Below are 22,788 nucleotides of genomic sequence, written 5' to 3' on the forward strand. Positions count from 1 at the left end.
TTCCCATTTCCAACTTTAGGGGTATTTAGTCCTCCGGCTGTGTCGAGGTGTCTAGGCCGTGTTAGGTACACCCCACGGCTACTTCTAGTTGCAGTGTCAGTTTAGGTTTGCGGTCAGTACAGGTACCACCTACTCCAGAGAGTCTCATGCTGCTCCAGGGTCAACGGATCATAACAGTACAACTGGCCAACAATGACTTAAACGCATCTCAGAAGAAGGGAAGAAAAGTGCTGAGCCATTTTTTCTGTAGTCTGTTTTGTCTTTCCTTCCCTCTTTTCCTCTGGGTGACTCAGGAGTTTGGTGCTAGCATGGATGTTCAGGGATTGGCTTCTCGTGTGGACCAACTTGCTGCTAGGGAACAGGGTATTTTCGATTATATTGTTCAGACTCCGGTTTTAGAGCCTAGAATTCCTACTCCTGATTTGTTTTTTGGGGACAGGTCCAAATTTTTGAGTTTTAAAAATAACTGTAAACTGTTTTTTGCTCTGAAACCTCGTTCCTCTGGTGATCCCATTCAGCAGGTTAAAATTGTCATCTCCCTGCTGCGTGGCGATCCTCAGGATTGGGCATTTTCCCTGGAATCTGGGAATCCGGCCTTGCTTTATGTAGACACCTTTTTTTCAGGCTCTAGGGTTATTATATGATGAGCCTAATTCAGTGGATCATGCAGAGAAGACCTTGTTGGCCCTGTCTCAGGGTCAAGAAGCGGCAGAATCGTATTGCCAGAAATTTAGAAAATGGTCTGTGCTGACTAAATGGAATGAGGATGCTTTGGCGGCAATTTTCAGAAAGGGTCTTTCTGAATCCGTTAAAGATGTTATGGTGGGGTTTCCCACACCTGTCGGTCTGAGTGATTCTATGTCTCTGGCCATTCAGATTGATCAGCGCTTGCGGGAGCGCAGAACTGTGCGCGCTGTGGCGTTGTCCTCAGAGCAGAGTCCTGAGCCAATGCAGTGTGATAGGATTCTGTCTAGAACAGAACGACAAGGATTCAGACGTAAGAATAGGTTGTGTTACTACTGCGGCGATTCTGCTCATGTCATTTCAGTCTGTCCTAAGCGTACAAAGAGAATCGCTGGTTCGGTTGCCATCAGTACTGTACAGCCTAAATTTCTGTTATCTGTGACCTTGATCTGCTCATTGTCGTCATTTTCTGTCATGGCGTTTGTGGATTCAGGCGCCGCTTTGAACTTAATGGACTTAGAATTTGCCAGGCGTTGTGGTTTCCCCTTGCAGTCTTTGCAGAACCCTATTCCTTTAAGGGGCATTGATGCTACACCTTTGGCTAAAAATAAACCTCAGTTTTGGACACAGCTGACCATGTGCATGGCGCCAGCCCATCAGGAAGATTGTCGCTTTCTGGTGTTGCAGAATTTGCATGATGCTATTGTGCTGGGTTTCCCATGGTTACAGGTACATAATCCGGTGTTAGATTGGAAATCTAGGTCTGTGACTAGTTGGGGTTGTCAGGGGGTTCATAATGACGTTCCTGTGATGTCAATTTCCTCTTCCGCCTCTTCTGAAATTCCTGAGTTTTTGTCTGATTTTCAGGATGTATTCGATGAGCCCAAGTCCAGTTCCCTTCCACCGCATAGGGACTGTGATTGTGCTATTGACTTGATTCCAGGCTGTAAGTTCCCTAAGGGCCGACTTTTCAACCTGTCTGTGCCAGAACATACCTCCATGCGGAGTTATGTTAAGGAGTCTTTGGAGAAAGGGCATATTCGGCCATCTTCTTCACCATTGGGAGCGGGATTTTTTTTTGTTGCCAAGAAGGATGGCTCCTTGAGACCCTGTATTGATTATCGCCTCTTGAATAAGATCACGGTCAAATTTCAATACCCTTTGCCTTTGCTTCCTGATTTGTTTGCTAGGATTAAGGGGGCTAGTTGGTTTACTAAGATTGACCTTCAAGGGGCATATAATCTTGTTGATATTAAGCAGGGTGACGAATGGAAAACTGCGTTTAATACGCCCGAAGGCCATTTTGAATACCTTGTGATGCCATTCGGGCTCTCTAATGCTCCATCTGTTTTTCAGTCCTTCATGCATGATATCTTCCGGAATTATCTTGATACGTTCATGATTGTATATTTGGATGACATTTTGATTTTTTCTGATGATTGGGAGTCTCATATGAAACAGGTCAGGATGTTATTTCAGATCCTTCGTGATAATGCTTTATTTGTGAAGGGGTCTAAGTGTCTCTTTGGAGTGCAGAAGGTTTCTTTTTTGGGCTTCATTTTTTCTCCCTCATCTATAGAAATGGATCCGGTTAAGGTTCAGGCCATTCATGATTGGATTCAGCCCACATCCGTGAAGAGCCTTCAGAAATTTTTGGGCTTTGCTAATTTTTATCGCTGTTTCATTGCTAACTTCTCCAGTGTGGTTAAACCCCTGACCGATTTGACGAAGAAAGGCGCTGACGAATTGGTCCTCTGTGGCTGTCTCTGCCTTTCAGGAGCTTAAACGCCGATTTACTTCTGCCCCGGTGTTGCGTCAGCCGGATGTTTCTCTTCCATTTCAGGTTGAGGTTGACGCTTCTGAGATTGGGGCAGGGGCCGTTTTGTCTCAGAGGAATTCTGATGGTTCCTTGATGAAACCATGTGCCTTCTTTTCCCGAAAGTTTTCGCCTGCTGAACGCAATTACGATGTCGGCAATCGGGAGTTGTTGGCTATGAAGTGGGCGTTTGAGGAATGGCGACATTGGCTTGAGGGAGCCACGCACCGTATTGTGGTCTTGACCGATCATAAAAATCTGATTTACCTCGAGTCTGCCAAACGGCTGAATCCTAGACAGGCTCGATGGTCCCTGTTTTTCTCCCGTTTTGATTTTGTGGTCTCGTACCTTCCGGGTTCTAAGAATGTTAAGGCTGATGCCCTCTCTAGGAGCTTTTTGCCTGATTCTCCTGGGGACCCTGAACCGGTCGGCATTCTGAAGGAAGGGGTGGTCCTTTCTGCTATCTCCCCTGATTTACGACGGGTTCTTCAAGAATTTCAGGCTGATAAACCTGACCACTGTCCAGTGGGGAAACTGTTTGTTCCTGATAGATGGACTAGTAAAGTGATTTCTGAGGTTCATTGTTCTGCGTTGGCTGGCCATCCTGGTATTTTTGGTACCAGAGATTTGGTTGATAGGTCCTTTTGGTGGCCTTCTTTGTCGCGGGATGTGCGTTCTTTTGTGCAGTCCTGTGGGACTTGTGCGTGGGCCAAGCCTTGTTGTTCCCGCGCTAGTGGGTTGCTTTTGCCTTTGCTGGTTCCTGAGAGGCCCTGGACGCATATTTCTATGGATTTTATTTCAGATCTTCCGGTTTCCCAGAGGATGTCGGTTATCTGGGTGGTTTGTGACCGGTTTTCTAAGATGGTTCATTTGGTGCCTTTGCCTAAATTGCCTTCCTCTTCTGATTTGGTTCCGTTGTTTTTTCAGCATGTGGTTCGTTTGCATGGTATTCCGGAGAATATTGTGTCCGACAGAGGTTCCCAGTTTGTTTCTAGGTTTTGGCGGGCCTTTTGTGCTAGGCTGGGCATTGATTTGTCTTTTTCTTCCGCATTTCATCCTCAGACAAATGGCCAGACCGAGCGAACTAATCAGACTTTGGAAACTTATTTGAGATGCTTTGTGTCTGCTGATCAGGATGATTGGGTGGCTTTCTTGCCATTGGCCGAGTTTGCCCTTAATAATCGGCTGTTGTGAATTTACCTTTTGGCTCCCTCTAGTGGCTACTAGTGATTTGACTCTGGGTATGTCATTCATCCCTTGTATGCTCACCTGGGTCGTTAGGTCAGGGGTGTCGCTATATAAGCTCCCTGGACCTTCAGTTCAATGCCTGGCAACGTTGATATCAGAGCTAATCTGTAGTGCTCTGGTCTGCTGATCCTGGTTCCTGCTTGATTAAGCTAAGTCTACTTTCTTGCTTTTTGCTTTTTGTTTTTGTTTTGCATTTGTGTCCAGCTTGTATATAATCTGTTTCCTGACCTTGCTGGAAGCTCTAGGGTGGCTGGTGTTCTCCCCCCGGGCCGTTAGACGGTTCGGGGGTTCTTGAATCTCCAGCGTGGATTTTTGATAGGGTTTTCGTTGACCATATAAGTTATCTTACTACATTCTGCTATTAGTAAGTGGGCCTCTCTTTGCTAAACCTAGTTCATCTCTGTGTTTGTCATTTCCTCTTACCTCACCGTTATTATTTGTGGGGGGCTTGTATCCTACTTTTGGGGTCTTATCTCTGGAGGCAAGAGAGGTCTTTGTTTTCCTCTTCTAGGGGTAGTTAGCTCTCCGGCTGGCGCGAGACATCTAGCGACCAACGTAGGCATGTTCCCCGGCTACTTCTAGTGTTGGCGTTAGGAGTAGATATATGGTCAACCCAGTTACCACTGCCCTATGAGCTGGATTTTTGTACTTCGCAGACTTGCTGATATCTCTGAGACCCTCGCCATTGGGGTCATAACAGTTTGCCAGGCCCATTAAATGTTTAATGCATTGCAGAAGCGGGATTATAAGAAAGAAAGTTCTGAGTTTTTTTTTTTTTCTCTCTGTTTTTTTTTTTTTTTTTTCCTTCTTTTCCCCTTTACCTCAGAGTGGCTTGTGATTGCTGCAGACATGAATGTCCAGACCTTGATTACAAGTGTGGACCAGCTTGCTGCTCGTGTGCAGGGCATACAAGATTATGTTATCAGAAATCCTATGTCAGAACCTAAGATACCGATTCCTGAACTGTTTTCCGGAGACCGATTTAAGTTTAGAAATTTCAGGAATAATTGTAAATTGTTTTTGTCCCTGAGACCCTGTTCCTCTGGAGACTCCGCTCAGCAAGTGAAAAGTGTTATTTCTTTTTTACGGGGCGACCCTCAGGATTGGGCTTTCTCGCTGGCGCCAGGAGATCCGGCATTGGCTGATATTGATGCGTTTTTTCTGGCGCTCGGTTTGCTTTATGAGGAACCCAATCTTGAGATTCAGGCAGAAAAAGCCTTGCTGGCTATGTCTCAGGGCCAGGACGAGGCTGAAGTGTATTGCCAAAAATTTCGAAAATGGTCCGTGCTGACTCAGTGGAACGAGTGTGCATTGGCTGCAAATTTTAGAAATGGCCTTTCTGAAGCCATTAAGAATGTGATGGTGGGTTTTCCCATTCCCACAGGTCTGAATGATTCCATGGCCCTGGCAATTCAAATTGACCGGCGGTTGCGGGAGCGTAAAACCGCAAATTCACCTATGGTGCTGTCTGAACAAATGCCTGATTTAATGCAATGTGATAGAATCCTGACTAGAAATGAGCGGAAAATTCATAGACGCCAGAATGGCTTGTGTTACTACTGTGGTGATTCTACACATGTTATCTCAGCATGCTCTAAACGTCTTACTAAGGTTGTTAGTCCTGTCGCCATTGGTAATTTGCAACCTAAATTTATTCCATCTGTAACTTTGATTTGCTCACTGTCATCGTATCCTGTCATGGCGTTTGTAGACTCAGGTGCTGCCCTGAGTCTTATGGATCTGTCATTTGCCAAGCGCTGCGGTTTTGTTCTGGAGCCATTAGAAAATCCTATCCCTCTTAGGGGTATTGATGCTACGCCTTTGGCAAAAAATAAACCGCAGTTTTGGACACAGCTTACCATGTGCATGACTCCCGAACATCGGGAGGTGATACGTTTTCTGGTTCTGCATAAAATGCATGATTTGGTTGTTTTGGGTTTGCCATGGTTACAGACCCATAATCCAGTCTTGGACTGGAAGGCAATGTCAGTGTCAAGTTGGGGCTGCCATGGAATTCATGGAGATTCCCTGCCCTTGTCTATTGCTTCTTCTACGCCTTCGGAAGTTCCGGCGTATTTGTCTGATTATCAGGATGTCTTCAGCGAGTCTAAGTCCAGTGCACTGCCTCCTCATAGAGAATGTGACTGTGCAATAGATTTGATTCCTGGCAGTAAGTTTCCTAAGGGGAGACTGTTTAATTTGTCGGTACCTGAACATACCGCAATGCGTTCATATATCAAGGAGTCTCTTGAGAAGGGGCATATCCGTCCTTCTTCTTCCCCTCTTGGTGCGGGATTCTTTTTTGTGGCCAAAAAGGACGGATCTTTGAGGCCTTGTATTGACTATCGGCTTTTAAATAAGATCACTGTCAAATTTCAGTATCCTTTGCCGCTGTTGTCAGATTTGTTTGCCCGGATTAAAGGTGCCAAGTGGTTTACCAAGATAGACCTTCGTGGTGCGTACAACCTTGTGCGCATTAGGCAAGGCGATGAATGGAAAACCGCATTCAATACGCCCGAGGGTCATTTTGAGTACTTGGTGATGCCATTTGGGCTCTCTAATGCACCTTCAGTTTTTCAGTCCTTCATGCATGACATTTTCCGGAAGTATCTGGATAAATTTTTGATTGTTTATCTGGATGATATTCTGGTTTTTTCTGATGATTGGGACTCGCATGTGGAGCAGGTCAGGATGGTTTTTGAGATTTTGCGTGAAAATTCTTTGTTTGTAAAAGGCTCAAAGTGTCTTTTTGGTGTACAGAGGGTCCCCTTTTTGGGGTTCATTTTTTCCCCTTCTGCTGTGGAGATGGACCCAGTCAAGGTCCGAGCTATTCATGATTGGACTCAACCCTCGTCAGTTAAGAGTCTTCAGAAGTTCTTGGGTTTTGCTAACTTCTACCGTCGTTTTATCGCAAATTTTTCTAGCGTTGTTAAACCGCTGACGGATATGACCAAGAAAGGCTCTGATGTAACTAACTGGGCTCCTGCTGCCGTGGAGGCTTTCCAGGAGTTGAAACGCCGGTTTACTTCGGCGCCTGTTTTGTGCCAACCTGACATCTCACTTCCCTTTCAGGTTGAGGTGGATGCTTCAGAGATTGGGGCAGGGGCCGTTTTGTCGCAGAGAGGCCCTGGTTGCTCCACTATGAGACCTTGTGCCTTTTTCTCTAGGAAGTTTTCGCCGGCAGAGCGAAATTATGATGTGGGCAATCGGGAGTTGTTGGCCATGAAGTGGGCATTTGAGGAGTGGCGTCATTGGCTCGAGGGTGCTAAGCATCGTGTGGTGGTCTTGACTGATCACAAAAATCTGATGTATCTCGAGTCTGCTAAACGCCTGAATCCTAGACAGGCCCGCTGGTCATTGTTTTTCTCCCGTTTTGACTTTGTGGTCTCGTATTTACCAGGTTCTAAGAATGTGAAGGCCGATGCTCTGTCTAGGAGCTTTGTGCCTGATGCTCCTGGAGTCGCTGAACCTGGGGGTATTCTTAAGGAAGGAATTATCGTGTCAGCTATTTCTAAAGATCTGCGACGTGTGTTACAGAGATTTCAGGCTGGTAGGCCTGACTCTTGTCCACCTGACAGATTGTTTGTGCCTGCTAAATGGACCAGCAGAGTCATTTCCGAGGTTCATTCCTCAGTGTTGGCAGGGCACCCGGGAATTTTTGGCACCAGAGATCTGGTGGCCAGGTCCTTTTGGTGGCCTACCTTGTCAAGGGATGTGCGGTCATTTGTGCAGTCCTGTGGAACTTGTGCTCGAGCTAAACCTTGCTGTTCTCGTGCCAGCGGGTTGCTCTTGCCCTTGCCTTGCCCTTGCCCTTGCCTTGGACACACATCTCTATGGATTTCATTTCTGATCTTCCGGTGTCTCAGGGCATGTCTGTCATCTGGGTGATATGTGATCGTTTCTCCAAGATGGTCCATTTGGTTCCTTTGCCTAAGCTGCCTTCCTCTTCTGATCTGGTTCCTGTGTTCTTCCAGAACGTGGTTCGTTTGCACGGCATTCCTGAGAATATTGTGTCGGACAGAGGATCCCAGTTTGTTTCCAGGTTCTGGCGATCCTTTTGTAGAAGGATGGGCATTGATTTGTCGTTTTCGTCCGCTTTCCATCCCCAGACTAACGGACAAACGGAGCATACTAATCAGACTCTGGAGGCTTATTTGAGGTGTTTTGTCTCTTCTGATCAGGATGATTGGGTGACCTTCTTGCCGTTGGCTGAATTTGCCCTTAATAATCGGGCTAGTTCCGCCACCTTGGTTTCGCCATTTTTCTGCAACTCTGGTTTCCATCCTCGTTTTTCCTCGGGACATGTGGAGCCTTCTGACTGTCCTGGGGTGGATTCCGTGGTGGATAGGTTGCAGCAGATCTGGACTCATGTGGTGGACAACTTGAAGTTGTCACAGGAGAAGGCTCAGCGTTTTGCCAACCGCCGCCGCGGTGTGGGTCCCCGACTTCGCGTTGGGGATTTGGTATGGCTGTCTTCTCGATTTGTTCCTATGAAGGTCTCCTCTCCCAAATTTAAGCCTCGCTTCATTGGTCCTTACAAGATATTGGAAATCATTAATCCTGTATCCTTTCGCCTGGATCTTCCGGTGTCGTTTGCCATTCACAACGTATTTCATAGGTCCTTGTTACGGCGGTACGTTGTGCCTGTGGTTCCTTCTGCTGAGCCTCCTGCTCCGGTGTTGGTGGAGGGCGAGTTGGAGTACGTGGTGGAGAAGATCTTGGATTCTCGTCTCTCCAGGCGGAGGCTTCAGTACCTGGTCAAGTGGAAGGGCTATGGTCAGGAGGATAATTCCTGGGTGGTCGCCTCTGATGTGCATGCGGCCGATTTAGTTCGTGCCTTTCACGCCGCTCATCCTGATCGCCCTGGTGGTCTTGGTGAGGGTTCGGTGACCCCTCACTAAGGGGGGGGTACTGTTGTGAATTTACCTTTTGGCTCCCTCTAGTGGCTACTAGTGATTTGACTCTGGGTATGTCATTCATCCCTTGTATGCTCACCTGGGTCGTTAGGTCAGGGGTGTCGCTATATAAGCTCCCTGGACCTTCAGTTCAATGCCTGGCAACGTTGATATCAGAGCTAATCTGTAGTGCTCTGGTCTGCTGATCCTGGTTCCTGCTTGATTAAGCTAAGTCTACTTTCTTGCTTTTTGCTTTTTGTTTTTGTTTTGCATTTGTGTCCAGCTTGTATATAATCTGTTTCCTGACCTTGCTGGAAGCTCTAGGGTGGCTGGTGTTCTCCCCCCGGGCCGTTAGACGGTTCGGGGGTTCTTGAATCTCCAGCGTGGATTTTTGATAGGGTTTTCGTTGACCATATAAGTTATCTTACTACATTCTGCTATTAGTAAGTGGGCCTCTCTTTGCTAAACCTAGTTCATCTCTGTGTTTGTCATTTCCTCTTACCTCACCGTTATTATTTGTGGGGGGCTTGTATCCTACTTTTGGGGTCTTATCTCTGGAGGCAAGAGAGGTCTTTGTTTTCCTCTTCTAGGGGTAGTTAGCTCTCCGGCTGGCGCGAGACACCTAGTGACCAACGTAGGCATGTTCCCCGGCTACTTCTAGTGTTGGCGTTAGGAGTAGATATATGGTCAACCCAGTTACCACTGCCCTATGAGCTGGATTTTTGTACTTCGCAGACTTGCTGATATCTCTGAGACCCTCGCCATTGGGGTCATAACATCGGCTTAATAGTTCGGCTACCTTGGTTTCGCCCTTCTTTTGTAATTTTGGTTTTCATCCTCGTTTTTCTTCAGGGCAGGTTGAGCCTTCCGATTGTCCTGGTGTGGATTCGGTGGTTGCCAGGTTGCAGCAAATTTGGACTCATGTAGTGGACAATTTGGTGTTGTCTCAGGAGCAGGCTCAGCGTTTTGCTAACCGTCGTCGGTGTGTTGGGGATTTGGTCTGGTTGTCTTCCCGTCATGTTCCTATGAAGGTTTCTTCCCCTAAGTTCAAGCCTCGGTTTATTGGTCCTTATAGGATTTCTGAGATTATCAATCCAGTGTCTTTTCGTTTGGCCCTTCCGGCCTCTTTTGCCATCTATAATGTTTTCCATGGATCTTTATTGCGGAAATATGTGGTGCCCGTTGTTCCCTCTGTTGATCCTCCTGCCCCTGTGTTGGTTGATGGGGAGTTGGAGTATGTGGTTGAGAAAATTTTGGATTCTCGTTTTTCGAGGCGGAAGCTTCAGTATCTTGTCAAATGGAAGGGTTATGGCCAGGAGGATAATTCTTGGGTTTTTGCCTCCGATGTTCATGCTGCCGATTTGGTTCATGCTTTTCATTTGGCTCGTCCTGATCGGCCTGGGGGCTCTGGTGAGGGTTCGGTGACCCCTCCTCAAAGGGGGGGGGGGTACTGTTGTGAATTCTGCTCTTTACCTCCCTCCGGTGGTTATAAGTGGTAGTGCTGCTGTCTCTGGATCGCAGCCTTCATCAGGTGTATCCGCTTTTTGCTATTATGACTGGGCTATTTAGGCTTCCTTGATCCTTTAGTCAGTGCCAGTTGTCAATTGTTCTAGGAGGGATTGCATCTCTCTCTGGCTCCTCATGACCTGCTGTCAAGTCAGCTAAGATAAGTGTCTTGTTTTTGTCCCTGCAGCATATTTGCAGTTTGCTTTATTGTTCAGTGCAATTTAATATGTTTTTTGTCCAGCTTAGACTTGTTCTGATTTTTCTGTCTTGCTGGTTTCTCTGGAGATGCAGAAATACATTCTATGTCTTTAGTTAGATGTAGAATATAGTATTTTCTGCTGTGGATATTTTTAGGATTTTTATACTGACCGCTTAGAATTCTGTCCTATCCTTTTCTATTTAGCTAGAAGTGCCTCTTTTGCTAAACCGTTTTTCCTGCCTGTGTACATCCTTCCTCTTAAACTCACAGTCAATATTTGTGGGGGGCCGTCTGTCCTTTGGGGATCTGCTCTGTGGCAAGATAGAATTCCCATTTCGAACTTTAGGGGTATTTAGTCCTCCGGCTGTGTCGAGGTGTCTAGGCCGTGTTAGGTACACCCCACAGCTACTTCTAGTCGCGGTGTCAGTTTAGGTTTGCGGTCAGTACAGGTTCCACCTACTCCAGAGATAGTCTCATGCTGCTCCAGGGTCACCGGATCATAACAGGGCCCGTTGCACACTTGGGTTGCCCAGGAAGATCCCCGGAACCCCTATGACTTGGTCGTAGTTGTCGAAAGGTATCAAGGGTCAAAAGGTCCTTGAGGAGACAACCCACTCCCTACTGGGGGGGGGGGGGGGCGGAAGTTAAAAAGGGGTTGGGGAACCCAAAGTCCAAGGGGGTAGTCGAGGTCATGCCGAGGGCCTAATCAAGGGATGTAATTTGCTGGAGATGTCAAGGCCCAGGTTATAAAGCTGCAGACTGTCGTCTGACCACCGAGCAAATGGACTGTAGCATAGGACGCTGGTGTTAATTCTACGCATATCCAGCTTGCAGTGTGGACTGTCCACCCAGCGAGGGGCCCAATCTTGTCTTGTCTCATGGTGGAGAAGGGAATTTCTGCAGTGACTACAGGAAACTAAATGAGCATTCTACAGCATTCAGTGTGGAGTGGGCCTGGAGGGAAAGCTCTGGAGCCGCATGTTCATGATCAGGAAAGCAGAACCTTGTGTAGTTTGTTCTTGAAGCGTATGGATTCCCGTTGCAACTAAGACTATGACATGTTATGTTTTTGTTTTCCGGTTAGGCCAGGAAGGCGATGTTTGTTTTGCTAATTTTGCACTGGTTTACGCAGTACTCTTAATAAAACAGTGAAAGATTTAAAGATACAGTGTTCCTGAGTCTACCTCTGTGTGTAGCCGAGTGAGATGATCTACCACAATATATATCTACATATATAAGTTTACCAGACCAATGTAACTCGCTTGGACTGATCAGACGAGTAGTTTTTTTTCATGGACCTAATATACATTTAAAGGGATGTTCACAAAATCACGTTTTTTTTTAATTTTGATATTATAATACATTTTTAAATCTGTCCTATTTTGCACATATCACCCCCTAATTACGCCCCTCCAGGCTCTATTTACTCAACAGTTCCTGTGTGAACCCATATGTGAGGAGGAACCGCATGTTATATACCGGGGTGGGAGCTACAGGGCTGGATGTATCACATCTGTTAGTAGATACAAGCTCGTAATCCCTTTTAAATAAAGCAATTCTCCACCCGGCACAGAGGAGGGACTAAACATTTGTTATGTACTGTCACCTACCTGGTGTCCTCTGCTTGCCTCCGACTGAGACTGGTGATCTGGATCTCCTACATCCAAGATGGCCTCCATAGTGGCCTCAATGTAGGAGGCAGTGGGAGGCAAACAGAGGGGACAGGTAGGACGACTCTACATGTGACATGTGTCGTCACTCGTCAGCATCAGGCAGAGGCTGCTACATCACCGAGATCCATAGGATGGGGAGATTCATAACCTGTAACACAAGCTGAGTCATTTATATGGCAACATGGGCCTTGTGGAAGAAAAATACAGACAGAAAGGATAAAAGAAATATTAACAAAGGTAAAGGAAAACTAAATCTGCGCTTCCTAAATCATTAAGAAGAGGTGTGAAGGCGGCCCCGATATTCATCGGTGCACCGTCGGACTCAACAGGAGCAGCCGCGCCATCACCGGATGCTTCTGCTGTGATGAGGACAGAAGATAAAGCTTCACTGCACTGGAGACTCCACATGATATCACACACTGCCGTCATTATTACATACCAGTCATATCCCCCATCCTCTGGAATTCTTTGCCCCAACACGTCCGACTATCAACCACATTCGGATTCTTCAGACGGAACCTGAAAACCCATCTCTTCCGGAAAGCCTACAGCCTGCACTGACCCCGCTGCCTCATCACTACTGAAGCTACTGCCTCACAAACACCAGAGCTGCAGCAACCCTCAACCTACTGTCTCCATCCCCACCATCCTGTAGAATGTAAGCCCGCAAGGGCAGGGTCCTCGCCCCTCTGTATCAGTCTGTCATTGTTAGTTTGTTTATTGTAAGTGATATCTGTAACTTGTATGTAACCCCTTCTCATGTACAGCACCATGGAATCAATGGTGCTATATAAATAAATAATAATAATAATCATCATCATCATCGTTAGGGCTGGCACAACGCACCAAATAAATATAAAGATAAGATAAGGTGCATTCGCAGCCCGGGGTCCACCGTGCAGAGATGGTAAACCACCTATACCAAAACATGGTATCCATCCACAGACAGCTGTTTCGGGGTATTTGCCTCTCATCAGTGTGGAGTAGGTGTCTCCGCGGTGTTGGATGTTTTGATCTCCCCGAGGTCATTCATCCTTACGTTTATAGTCCTTTCACCAGGCACTGCTCCTAATAGCCAGTTTCCTACTCCACACTGATGAGGGGCAAATACCCCGAAACAGCTGTCTGTGGATGGATACCATGTTTTGGTATAGGTGGTTTTCCTTCATTGGATGCTGCCCTTCCCGTGGTTGTTCCTTCCCGGTGAAAGACCTGGCTATTCATTGCTTGCGTTGAGAAACACGTGATGGTGTCTCCGCGGCTTTTCTACATGTTTCTGCTGGGGAAAATGGGAAACTGCAGAGGACATGGTTCAAGATTCCCTCTGTGCAGCAGCGGGAACTCAACACCTAACAATCATCATCATCACCATGCGCCGGTTAAGATCACACACCTGTGAAAACATCTCCCGGAATCTCTTCCTTCCCGACACACACACACGGCTGATTCCCCCTCGTCATCTCTTCTTCTTCTGTCTCATCCTTCACTTTATTCTTAGTCGGATCTTCCTCCTGATATATCAAATGTAACAATCAGCAAAATACAAGAAACCACTAAAATCTGTGACATCTATGACCTCGATCAGAAATGTCCCCCCATATACAGATCCGGTACAGGGCTCAGCGTCGTCTACCTGATGATCCTCCAGGATGTTGTGATTCTCCTCTGGACAGTCCTGGGAATATAGAGGACGGGGACATCTCTCTGGTGGATTTCTCCTCCTGGATCCATCTGTAGGAAACACACAGTGATGGAATAGATTGTGTCATGTGATGATGAGATGATGGGAGTAGTAGTAGGTGACCACAGCACAGACATGACAGTCTCCCTTCCTCACCCTGCTGATCGGTCCATATTGCGATCGCCTCTTGTCCTCCATGTATAACCTCAACCTTAATATCAATCAGATCTTCACCCTAAAGAAAAATGTAAGATGAGCTCAGGTCCCATCACTTCATGGGCAGATGTTGTGGAGGCTTCAGTGTCATCTACCTGATGATCTTCTGGTATATTGCGATTCTCCTCCGGACAGTCCTGGGAATACAGAGGATGGGGACATCTCTCTGGTGGATTTATTTCCACAACTCCATCTGTAGGAGACACACAGTGATGGAATAAATTGTTTCACGTGATGATGAGAGGAAGTAGTAGTAGATGACCACAGAACAGACATGACAGTCTCCGCTCCTCACCCTGCTGATCGGTCCATATTGCGATTGCCTCTTGTGCTCCATGTATAACCTCAACCTGAATATCAACCAGATCTTCACCCTAAAAAGAAAAATGTAAGATGAGCTCAGGTCCCATCACTTCATGGTCAGATGTTGTGGAGGCTTCAGTGTCATCTACCTGATGATCCTCCGGGATGTTGTGATTCTCCTCTGGACAGTCCTGGGGATACAGAGGACGGGGACATCTCTCTGGTGGATTTCTTCTCCTGGATCCATCTGTGGAGACACACAGACTGAATACATGACCTGCCGTATCTGTCTATATATGAGACACGTCTCACAGAAGCGGGTTCTAGGTTTATGTATCAGGGACTAAATTACATTGTTGTGGTCCTCACCACCGATACCGAGGTTCCCGGTTTGTGAATCCCAAGTATGAAGTGATAATCATTGAGGACAAAGCCTAATGCTCTCCGCTTTGCACTCGGAGGATGAGGACCCTGAGGAGAGGGACAGAGAAGACCCTCGTCAGTCAGATGGAGGAGCCGTACGAAGAAACACAATTTCTCCAAGTTTCCTCTCCACCAGGGATGGAACCACAGAGGAGCTGGAGAAAGCTCCACATTTCTATCCAGTGGGTTCTTCTCTTCTAATTCACCATTATGGAGATTGGGGGAAGGACGGATACCATTTACCAGTGATTGTTTTTTGGGAGCTCATGAGATCACCATGAGGACACGGCCTCCCTCCTGGATAGGATCCTTTGGGATCACTCTAAGAGGAAAGAACCTGCCGTCCTTCTATTAATAGATGAGTTTCTGTGTTTTTATTCTTCTTTAACCCCTTCATTATCTTTAAAGTATAGGTACGTCTTGGCGATCGTGCCAGCACAGGAGCTATACCCTCGCAATCGCCGCTGGGAGCTCGGCTTATGGGATAGCAGAGAGTCGGCGATCAGTGTCAGGAGTGGTGCCCGCACTGCTCCTGGCTGTTCACCCTCCTAGATGCCTTAATTAATATTGTTAGCAGAATTTAGGAGACTGGGAGAGGGAGGGAGCTCCCTCTTCCTTCCGATCGGCACTGCCGTGACATCATTGCAGATCTCTGATGGTCGTCATGGCAACCCAAAGTTGACATGACAACCTCAGGGTCTGCCAGTGACGGCACCAGGGGCATAGAATAAGACGGTTTGGTCAGCTTAGTATACCAGCGATCTGTGTAATAAAAGTGCCACGAGATTTAAAAAAAAAAAAAAAAAAAAATGAAAAAACAAAAATAAAGTCCACATACTTGGTAATTCTGCATCCAGAATGAACTGACCTATAAAACTGTCCCACTAGTTAACCCCACAAAGAAAACGAGCCGCCAAACAGCTCCATCAGCAGAAAAGTAAAAAAGTTATAGCTCTCAGCATAAAGCGATGCAAAAATAATAATTTTTTCTATAAAATAGTTTTTCTTGTGTGAAAGCGCCAAAAAATAAAAAAAACATATAAATGAGGTATCGCTGTAATCGTACTGACCCGAAGAATAAAACGGCTTTATCAATTTTACCACACGGTGTATGGCAGAAAAAAGATTCCTGAGTTGCTGGTGTTTGTTCATTCTGCCTCCGAAAAATCGGAATAAAAAGTGAACAAAAAAAATGTCATGTGCCAACGTCAACTCGTCCTGTAAAAAATAAGCCATCACATGACTCTGTGGGCCGAGATATGGAAAAATTATAGGTCTCAAAACATGGTGATGCGATTCAGAGAGAACCCCGGCGGAAGATTCCATATAACGAGGCAGATAGAGGCAGTGTGGACACCGTGTGGCTTATGATCCGGCGGGGTCTGTCTTTTTCGACAGAGTAACTCTGCAGCCTCATTATAGTGAATGGACCTGTCTGTCGTATCACCTGAATTACGACACTCGGGAGATTTAGATGGAAACCTGAAATAAGTGCTCAGCGAAGAGTGCAGGATCCAAAATGTTATGCAAAATGGGCCCAACAAAAGCTTCTACTCAATCCACTCAGGTCCGTCATCTCTCAATGGAAATATAGGGGGCTTCAACGTTACTGATTGTACAAAGGTTCTGCAAAAGCACTTTGGCTTCTCGACTCCAAAAAGAAATTCAGCAAATTCTGCACTCCCAAACTCAAATGCCCCCAGTGTGCATAAACCACATTTAGCGCCCACATGTTTGGCATTTCTGTTGCAATGAGAGCCTGCCTAATCTATGGGTGCACGGGCTGGGCATAATGTCCTGGTCACTACAACGTATTGGTCATTACTACGGCAGCTTACAATTTTCACTCAACAACATCCACTGCTTCCTGTTTCTGGAAAAGACCCATGGAGTCAAAATAGTCACTATATCTGTAGATAAATTCTCAAAGGGGTGTAATTTCCAAAATGGGGTCACTATTCTAGCACTTAGGGGCTCTGTATTTGGAGAACTATTCTAGAAAAATCTGCACTCCAGGAGCCAAATAGCCCTCCGGAATCTCACCATATGGCTAAGAAGTACTGTACAGCCATATATGAGGTATTTCCACATTCAGCTACAGTTGTGGGACACATTTTGGTGTCATTTTTATCCATTTTACCTTGTGAAAATGTAAAATCTGGGGCCAAAATAATTTTTTTTCTTCACTGCCCAAAGGTATAAAATTCTGTGACACACCTGTGGTGTCAATATGATCTCTGTACCCTTACATGAGTTCATTGAGAGGTGTAGTTTGTAAAATTGGATCATTGATGGGGGTTCTGCTGTTCTGGCACCTCAGGAGATCTTCCAGTGGGTCATGGCACTTGCAATCCATAACAGTAAAATCTGAACTCCAATATGGCGCATCTTCCTTTCTGAGCTTTGCACTGTGCCTCAAAAGTAGTTATGGGTCACATATGGTATATTGGTGTTCTCAGAAGAAATTGCAGTGTTCATTTTCTCCTATTCACCATTTTGAACATTGAAAACTTCGGGCCAAAGCAACATTTTAGTGGAAAAAAATGGTAATTTTCCATTGACTTGTGAAGGAAGAAATTAAGAAAGATTCTCCATTTTGTGCTTTTCGACTCCATTTTGTTGTTTTGATATAAATTTTGTTAGTAGGCTAAAGGTTACAGCTGTTATGAGATTTTGATGAGACCTTGATTGTTGCAACCTCGGTAGAACATGAGACTGAGGGTGTATTGTTCTACAAAACTTTGACGCACAGATTGTTCCTGCATTCTTATAGGCTAAGAGCCGTGAGCGTGTTCTTATGCTGATTGGTTGAAGTGTAATTTCTATGACTATGATAAAGTCATACAGAATAAACGGGGGCCAGAGAGATCAGCTTGATCCCCCCCAAACAGAGACACACGTCTCCGTCTGGTTATTTTCAGTTGCCGGCAACACCTTGCATATTAATTTGGAAATCACTGGGTTAACCGTGAAGGATCAATTTAAATCCTCCCTCAACAGACTCAGCTAATGTTCTACATTTCTGTGAATAGCCTGAGGGCTAAAAATGCTCACTACACCCCTAGGGTTCTACAAATGTGACATCGCATCACCAATCACTCTCAGACAAAATAGCACTCCAGAATTCAGTTGGCATTCCTTCCTTCCCGAGCCTTGCTGTGCATGGAAACAGTAGTTTTCTACCACATATAGGATATCGGTGTATACAGGAGAAATTGCACAACAAATTTTGGGGTCCACTTTCTCCTGTTTTACTTTTGAAATTTCAAAATTTGGACCTAAATCAACAAGTTTGTGGGAATTTTTTTTTTGGTATTTTCACGGCTCAACGTCATAAACTTCTGAACTATGAGTTCAAGGTGCATACCACACTTCTACATATATTCCTTGAGGGGTGTAGTTTCCAAAATGGAGTCACTTGTGGTTTGTTTGACTGTTTAGGCACATCAGGGGCCCTGCAAACATGACATGGGGTCCGCCATCTATTACACCCAATTTTGATTTCCTAAAGTCGACTGGTGCTCCTTCCTTTCCGAGCTCTGCCGTGCGCCCAAACAGTAGTTTTCTACCACATATGGGGTATCGACGTACTCAGGAAAAACTGCGCTAAAAATTGTATGGTCCATTTTTGTAAAATTTGAGACTGAAGCAATGTTTTTGTGGGGAAAAATAAAATCTTCATGTTTTCCCTCCACATTTCTTTAATTCTTATGAAGCTACTAAATGTTTCTTCTTGTATGTGGTTTTGAGCACTTTGAGGGGTGAAGATTTTGAAATGGTGTCATTTTTGGGTATTTTCTGTCACATGGGCCCCTCAAAGTCACTTCAAATGGGATGTGGCCCCTAAACAAATGATTTTGAAAATTTTGTTGGAAAAATGAGAAATTGCTGATAGGAAATTGAAATGGTTAAAATTCTAACAAAAAAAAAATGTCTAAAAAAATAAAGTAAAGTAGATATATGGTAAATGTAACTTGTAGGCATAAAAATTCAAAGTTGCAACATTTTCAAATTTTTTTGTCAAATGATCGATATTTTCATAAGTGAAAGCAAAAAATAATGACCAAAATTGACCTTGAATATGAAGTACAACGTGTCACAATAAACAGTCTCTGAATCACTGGGATACCTTGAAGCACTCCAGAGTTCTCATAAAGTATCATCTCTATGCTGACAACACACAGATCTACATCTCTGGACCAGATATCACCACCCTACTAACCAGAATCCCTATTACTACAGACCCTCTCATCCCTTGGCATCACAATCTTGGCCCTATCCTGTATCTCGTCATACCTAACAGACTGGACATTCAGCGTCTCCCACTCACACATCACCTCCTCACCTCGCCCCCTATCTGTCGGAGTCTCACAAGGTTCAGTCCTTGGGCCCCTGCTCTTCTCCATTTACACCTTTGGCCTGGTACAGCTTATAGAATCTCATGGCTTTCAGTATCACCTCTATGCTGATGACACACAGATCTACATCTCTGGACCAGATATCACCACCCTACTAACCAGAATCCCCCAATGTCTATCTGCTATTTCATCCTTCTTCTCCGCTAGATTTCTGAAACTTACCATGGACAAAACAGAATTCATCATCTTTCCCCCATCTCACACGACCCCCCCAACGAACCTATCCATTACAGTAAACGGCTGCCCACTCTCCTCAGTCCCACAAGCTTGCTGTCTCGGGGTAATCCTTGACACTGATCTCTCCTTCAAACCACATATCCAAGCCCTTTCCACTTCCTGCCACCTTCAACTCAAAAATATTTCACGGATCCGTACATTCTTAAACCAAGAATCTGCAAAAACCCTAGTCTATGCCCTCATCATCTCCCGCCTCGACTACTGTAACCTCCTGCTCTGTGGCCTCCCCTCTAACACTCTCGCACCCCTCCAATCTATTCTAAACTCAGCTGCCCGACTAATCCACCTGTCCCCCCGCTATTCCCCGGCCTCTCCCCTCTGTCAATCCCTTCACTGGCTCCCGATTACCCAGAGACTCCAGTACAAAAGCCTAACCATGACATACAAAGCCATCCACAACTCCACAACCTGTCTCCTCCATACATCTGTGACCTCATCTCCCGGTACTTTCCTGCACGCAACCTCCTATCCTCACAAGATCTCCTTCTCTACTCCCCTCTTATCTCCTCTTCCCTCAATCGTATACAAGATTTCTCTCGCATATCACCCCTACTCTGGAACTCTCTACCACAACATATCAGACTCTCGCCTACCATCAAAACCTTCAAAAAGAACCAGAAGACCCACCTCTACCGACAAGCCTACAACCTGCAGTAACCACCGATCTACCAAACCACTGCATGACCATCTCTACCCTCACCTACTGTATTCTCACCCATCCCTTGTAGATTGTGAGCCTTCGCAGGCAGTGTCCTCTCTCCTCCTGTACCAGCTGTGACTTGTATTGTTTAAGATTATTGTACTTGTTTTTATTATGTATACCCCTCCTCACATGTAAAGCGCCATAGAATAAATGGCGCTATAATAATAAATAATAATAATAATAATAATAATAATAATAATAATAATAAAGTGACACTGGTCAGAATTGTAAAATTTAACCTGATCATGAAGGTGAAAATAGACTCGAGGAGTGAAAGGGTTTAAGAGAAAAATCTCAACATCCCACCTTGATATAAACATTGGGATTTTTGCCCATATTTCAAGGCAAAACTTCTCCAGTTCCTTCAAGTTAGGTGGTTTCCTCTGGTGAACAGCGATCTTCAAGTCTGACCACAGATTCTCCTTGGATTAAGGTCTGGACTAACTGTCAATCCAAAACAGTTATATGTTTGCCCTTAAAACACCGGAGTGTTGCTTTAGCAGTACGCTTTGGGTCATTATCTCGTTGGAAGGTAAACCTTCATCCCAGTATCAAATCACTGACAGACTGAAACAGGTTTTGCTCAATAATATCCCTGTATTTCGCACCATTCATCTTCCCCTCGACTCAAATCATTTTTCCTGTCCCTGCTGCAAAAAAATCATCCCCACAGCATTATGCTGTCACCACCATATTTCACTGTGGGTATGGCGTTCTTGGGGTGATGAGCTGTGGTGGTTTGACACCAGACACAGGGTTTTCTCTAATGTCCAAAAAGTTCAATTTTGGTCTCATCTGACTCCTTCCTCCATACAATTGGGGAGTCTCCCACACATCTTTTGGCAAACTCAAAACGAGCCTTGCAATTTTTTTTGTAAAAGTAAAGGCTTTTTTTCTACCCACTCTTCCATAAAGGCCACCTCTGTGGAGTGTGTGGCTTATTGTGGTCATATGGACAGATACTTCTGCAGTCTCTGCTTGGGAACTCTGCAGCTCCTTCAGGGTTACCTTTGGTCTCTGTGCTGCCTCTCTGATTAATGCCCTCCTAGCACAGGCTGAGCGTTTTGACATGCGCTCAGGTTTGTTGTGGTAACATTTTTTCCATTTGATGATAATGGATTTGATGGTGCTTCGGGGATCATCAGAGATTAGGGGATTTTTTTCTTATAACTCAACCTTAATTGCACTTTGTCCCTGACTTGTTTGGAGACTTTGTCTTCATGGTGTTGTTTGGTTAGTGGTGCTGCCTTCTCCCTCTGGTCACCCCACTGCCTCTTCCTGCCTGTTGTGGTCCTGCTGCTTCCGCCACCTCTGCACTGCTGTCCTCGCTCTGCATGGCACCTCGCCAGGTTGGGTCAGTGACTTCACCGTGCACCGAATGGTCTTTCACTTCCGCACTCTGGTCCGCCTCCCGACTTGTTGACTTAACATCACTGGTTGGCATCTGTGTATCACCATCATCGTCCACTTGAGAATCTAATTACGGTTCCCCACCGTAGTTTTCTTCTGACCGTGACTGCTCAAATATTTTGGCATGAATACATACGATCTCATGTCCCTCTTGAAATGTGCAGGGCGAGAGGCCAGAATCAATAAATGGAATTGTAAAGACTCGCTCCTCAGAGTGTCCAAGTGTGGGATCACTTGTCTCCTGGGACTCATGGATGAGCATGTTTGTTGTGCTCCCGCCTGCAAACTGTACGGTGTTATTTTTATAAATAAAATATGTAGCCCTGAAAATGAATTTAACGTTAGATCCACCTGCTGACTCTACAAAATGTATGACTGAGGGCCACCTGATGGCACTCACAAAATTATGAGTGCCTGCTACCTGATGGCCCTTCAAAATGTGTAATTGAGGGTCCTCAAAAAAATTTGTTGCGAGGGCCGCATGATAACCCTGTTGATATGGTGTAGGAGGAGGAGAACAAAAAAAATAAAACATGAACTGTATACTCATTTTAGGGTGGAAAGGGACATGGGAATACAGATGTGCCTATTAGTTATCATGACCCCGGCAGCAATAAAACCCCCGGAATAATCTTAAGCAGGGAGGGAGAAGTGGCTGCGGCCTGCAAGCCTTAGATTTGAGTCAACTCTGTGTATAATAAACATAAAGATGCCATCATACAATGGGAGAAAGACCCAAATGTAACTCCTGTGTGAATAAATGGACAAAGGACTGGTGGTGTTCTGCCCCCAGGATGGGTTGGAGAACGTTCCCCCACATGGTTCATGAATATTCATTAGCAAAGGTCTCCAAGGATAAAAAATAAATGTTTTGAACCTCCAGTTTTGATTTATTTGAAGCCTTGTGGGCGGCCTGATGCTCTGAGCCGACACAGGAGGAACTGGCGCCCACCTTAGATGGAGTCCGATGCCTGAAGGTCTTTGTGCTAGTTGTATCCCGTGCCCCTGGATCTGGGACCCCTTGTTGTTGGCCTCAGAATTCCCACTCCTTCTAAATGAAATGTTTTCTGAGGCCCTATTCTACGTATATTCCAATTCTAATTTTTGATAGGTCTTGCACTTACTGCATAGGCTTCAGCAGTCTACGAGTCCTGTTGTGAATTCCGTTCTCGTGCTCCCTCCTGTGGTCATGAATGGTACTTTGGTGAGTTCTGTTCTTGGACACCCTCTGGTGGCCTTGAGTGGAACTGCTGGTCCTTGAGGTCGCTTTCCCAGCTGTCCTCGTTTATTGCTTTGCTGGCTTCCTATTTAACTCCACTCAGATCGTTACTTCATGCCAGCTGTCAATGTCTCAATACTGGTTCAGAACTCTCTTG

At 45.5% G+C, this 22,788-nt stretch overlaps 2 protein-coding genes across 3 annotated transcripts in view; both read right to left on the bottom strand.

Moving 5' to 3' along the window:
• Positions 1 to 22,788, bottom strand: part of LOC143793392 (gastrula zinc finger protein XlCGF66.1-like) — a 438,535-nt gene that overhangs the window by 140,905 nt on the left and 274,842 nt on the right. The gene's annotated exons all lie outside the window — the stretch shown is intronic.
• Positions 1 to 22,788, bottom strand: part of LOC143793540 (uncharacterized) — an 83,316-nt gene that overhangs the window by 37,438 nt on the left and 23,090 nt on the right. For both annotated transcript variants that reach the window (XM_077280600.1, XM_077280599.1), the window contains exons 3-8: positions 14,371 to 14,468; positions 14,214 to 14,292; positions 14,014 to 14,111; positions 13,859 to 13,937; positions 13,655 to 13,752; positions 13,415 to 13,532 (exon numbers count right to left, since the gene is read on the bottom strand). In XM_077280600.1, the coding sequence (XP_077136715.1) occupies positions 13,415 to 13,532; positions 13,655 to 13,752; positions 13,859 to 13,937; positions 14,014 to 14,111; positions 14,214 to 14,292; positions 14,371 to 14,468 (570 nt within the window). The remainder of the gene's footprint in view (positions 1 to 13,414; positions 13,533 to 13,654; positions 13,753 to 13,858; positions 13,938 to 14,013; positions 14,112 to 14,213; positions 14,293 to 14,370; positions 14,469 to 22,788) is intronic.

This window comes from Ranitomeya variabilis, chromosome 1, assembly GCF_051348905.1.
Source record: "Ranitomeya variabilis isolate aRanVar5 chromosome 1, aRanVar5.hap1, whole genome shotgun sequence".
Taxonomy (NCBI): Eukaryota; Metazoa; Chordata; class Amphibia; order Anura; family Dendrobatidae; genus Ranitomeya; species Ranitomeya variabilis.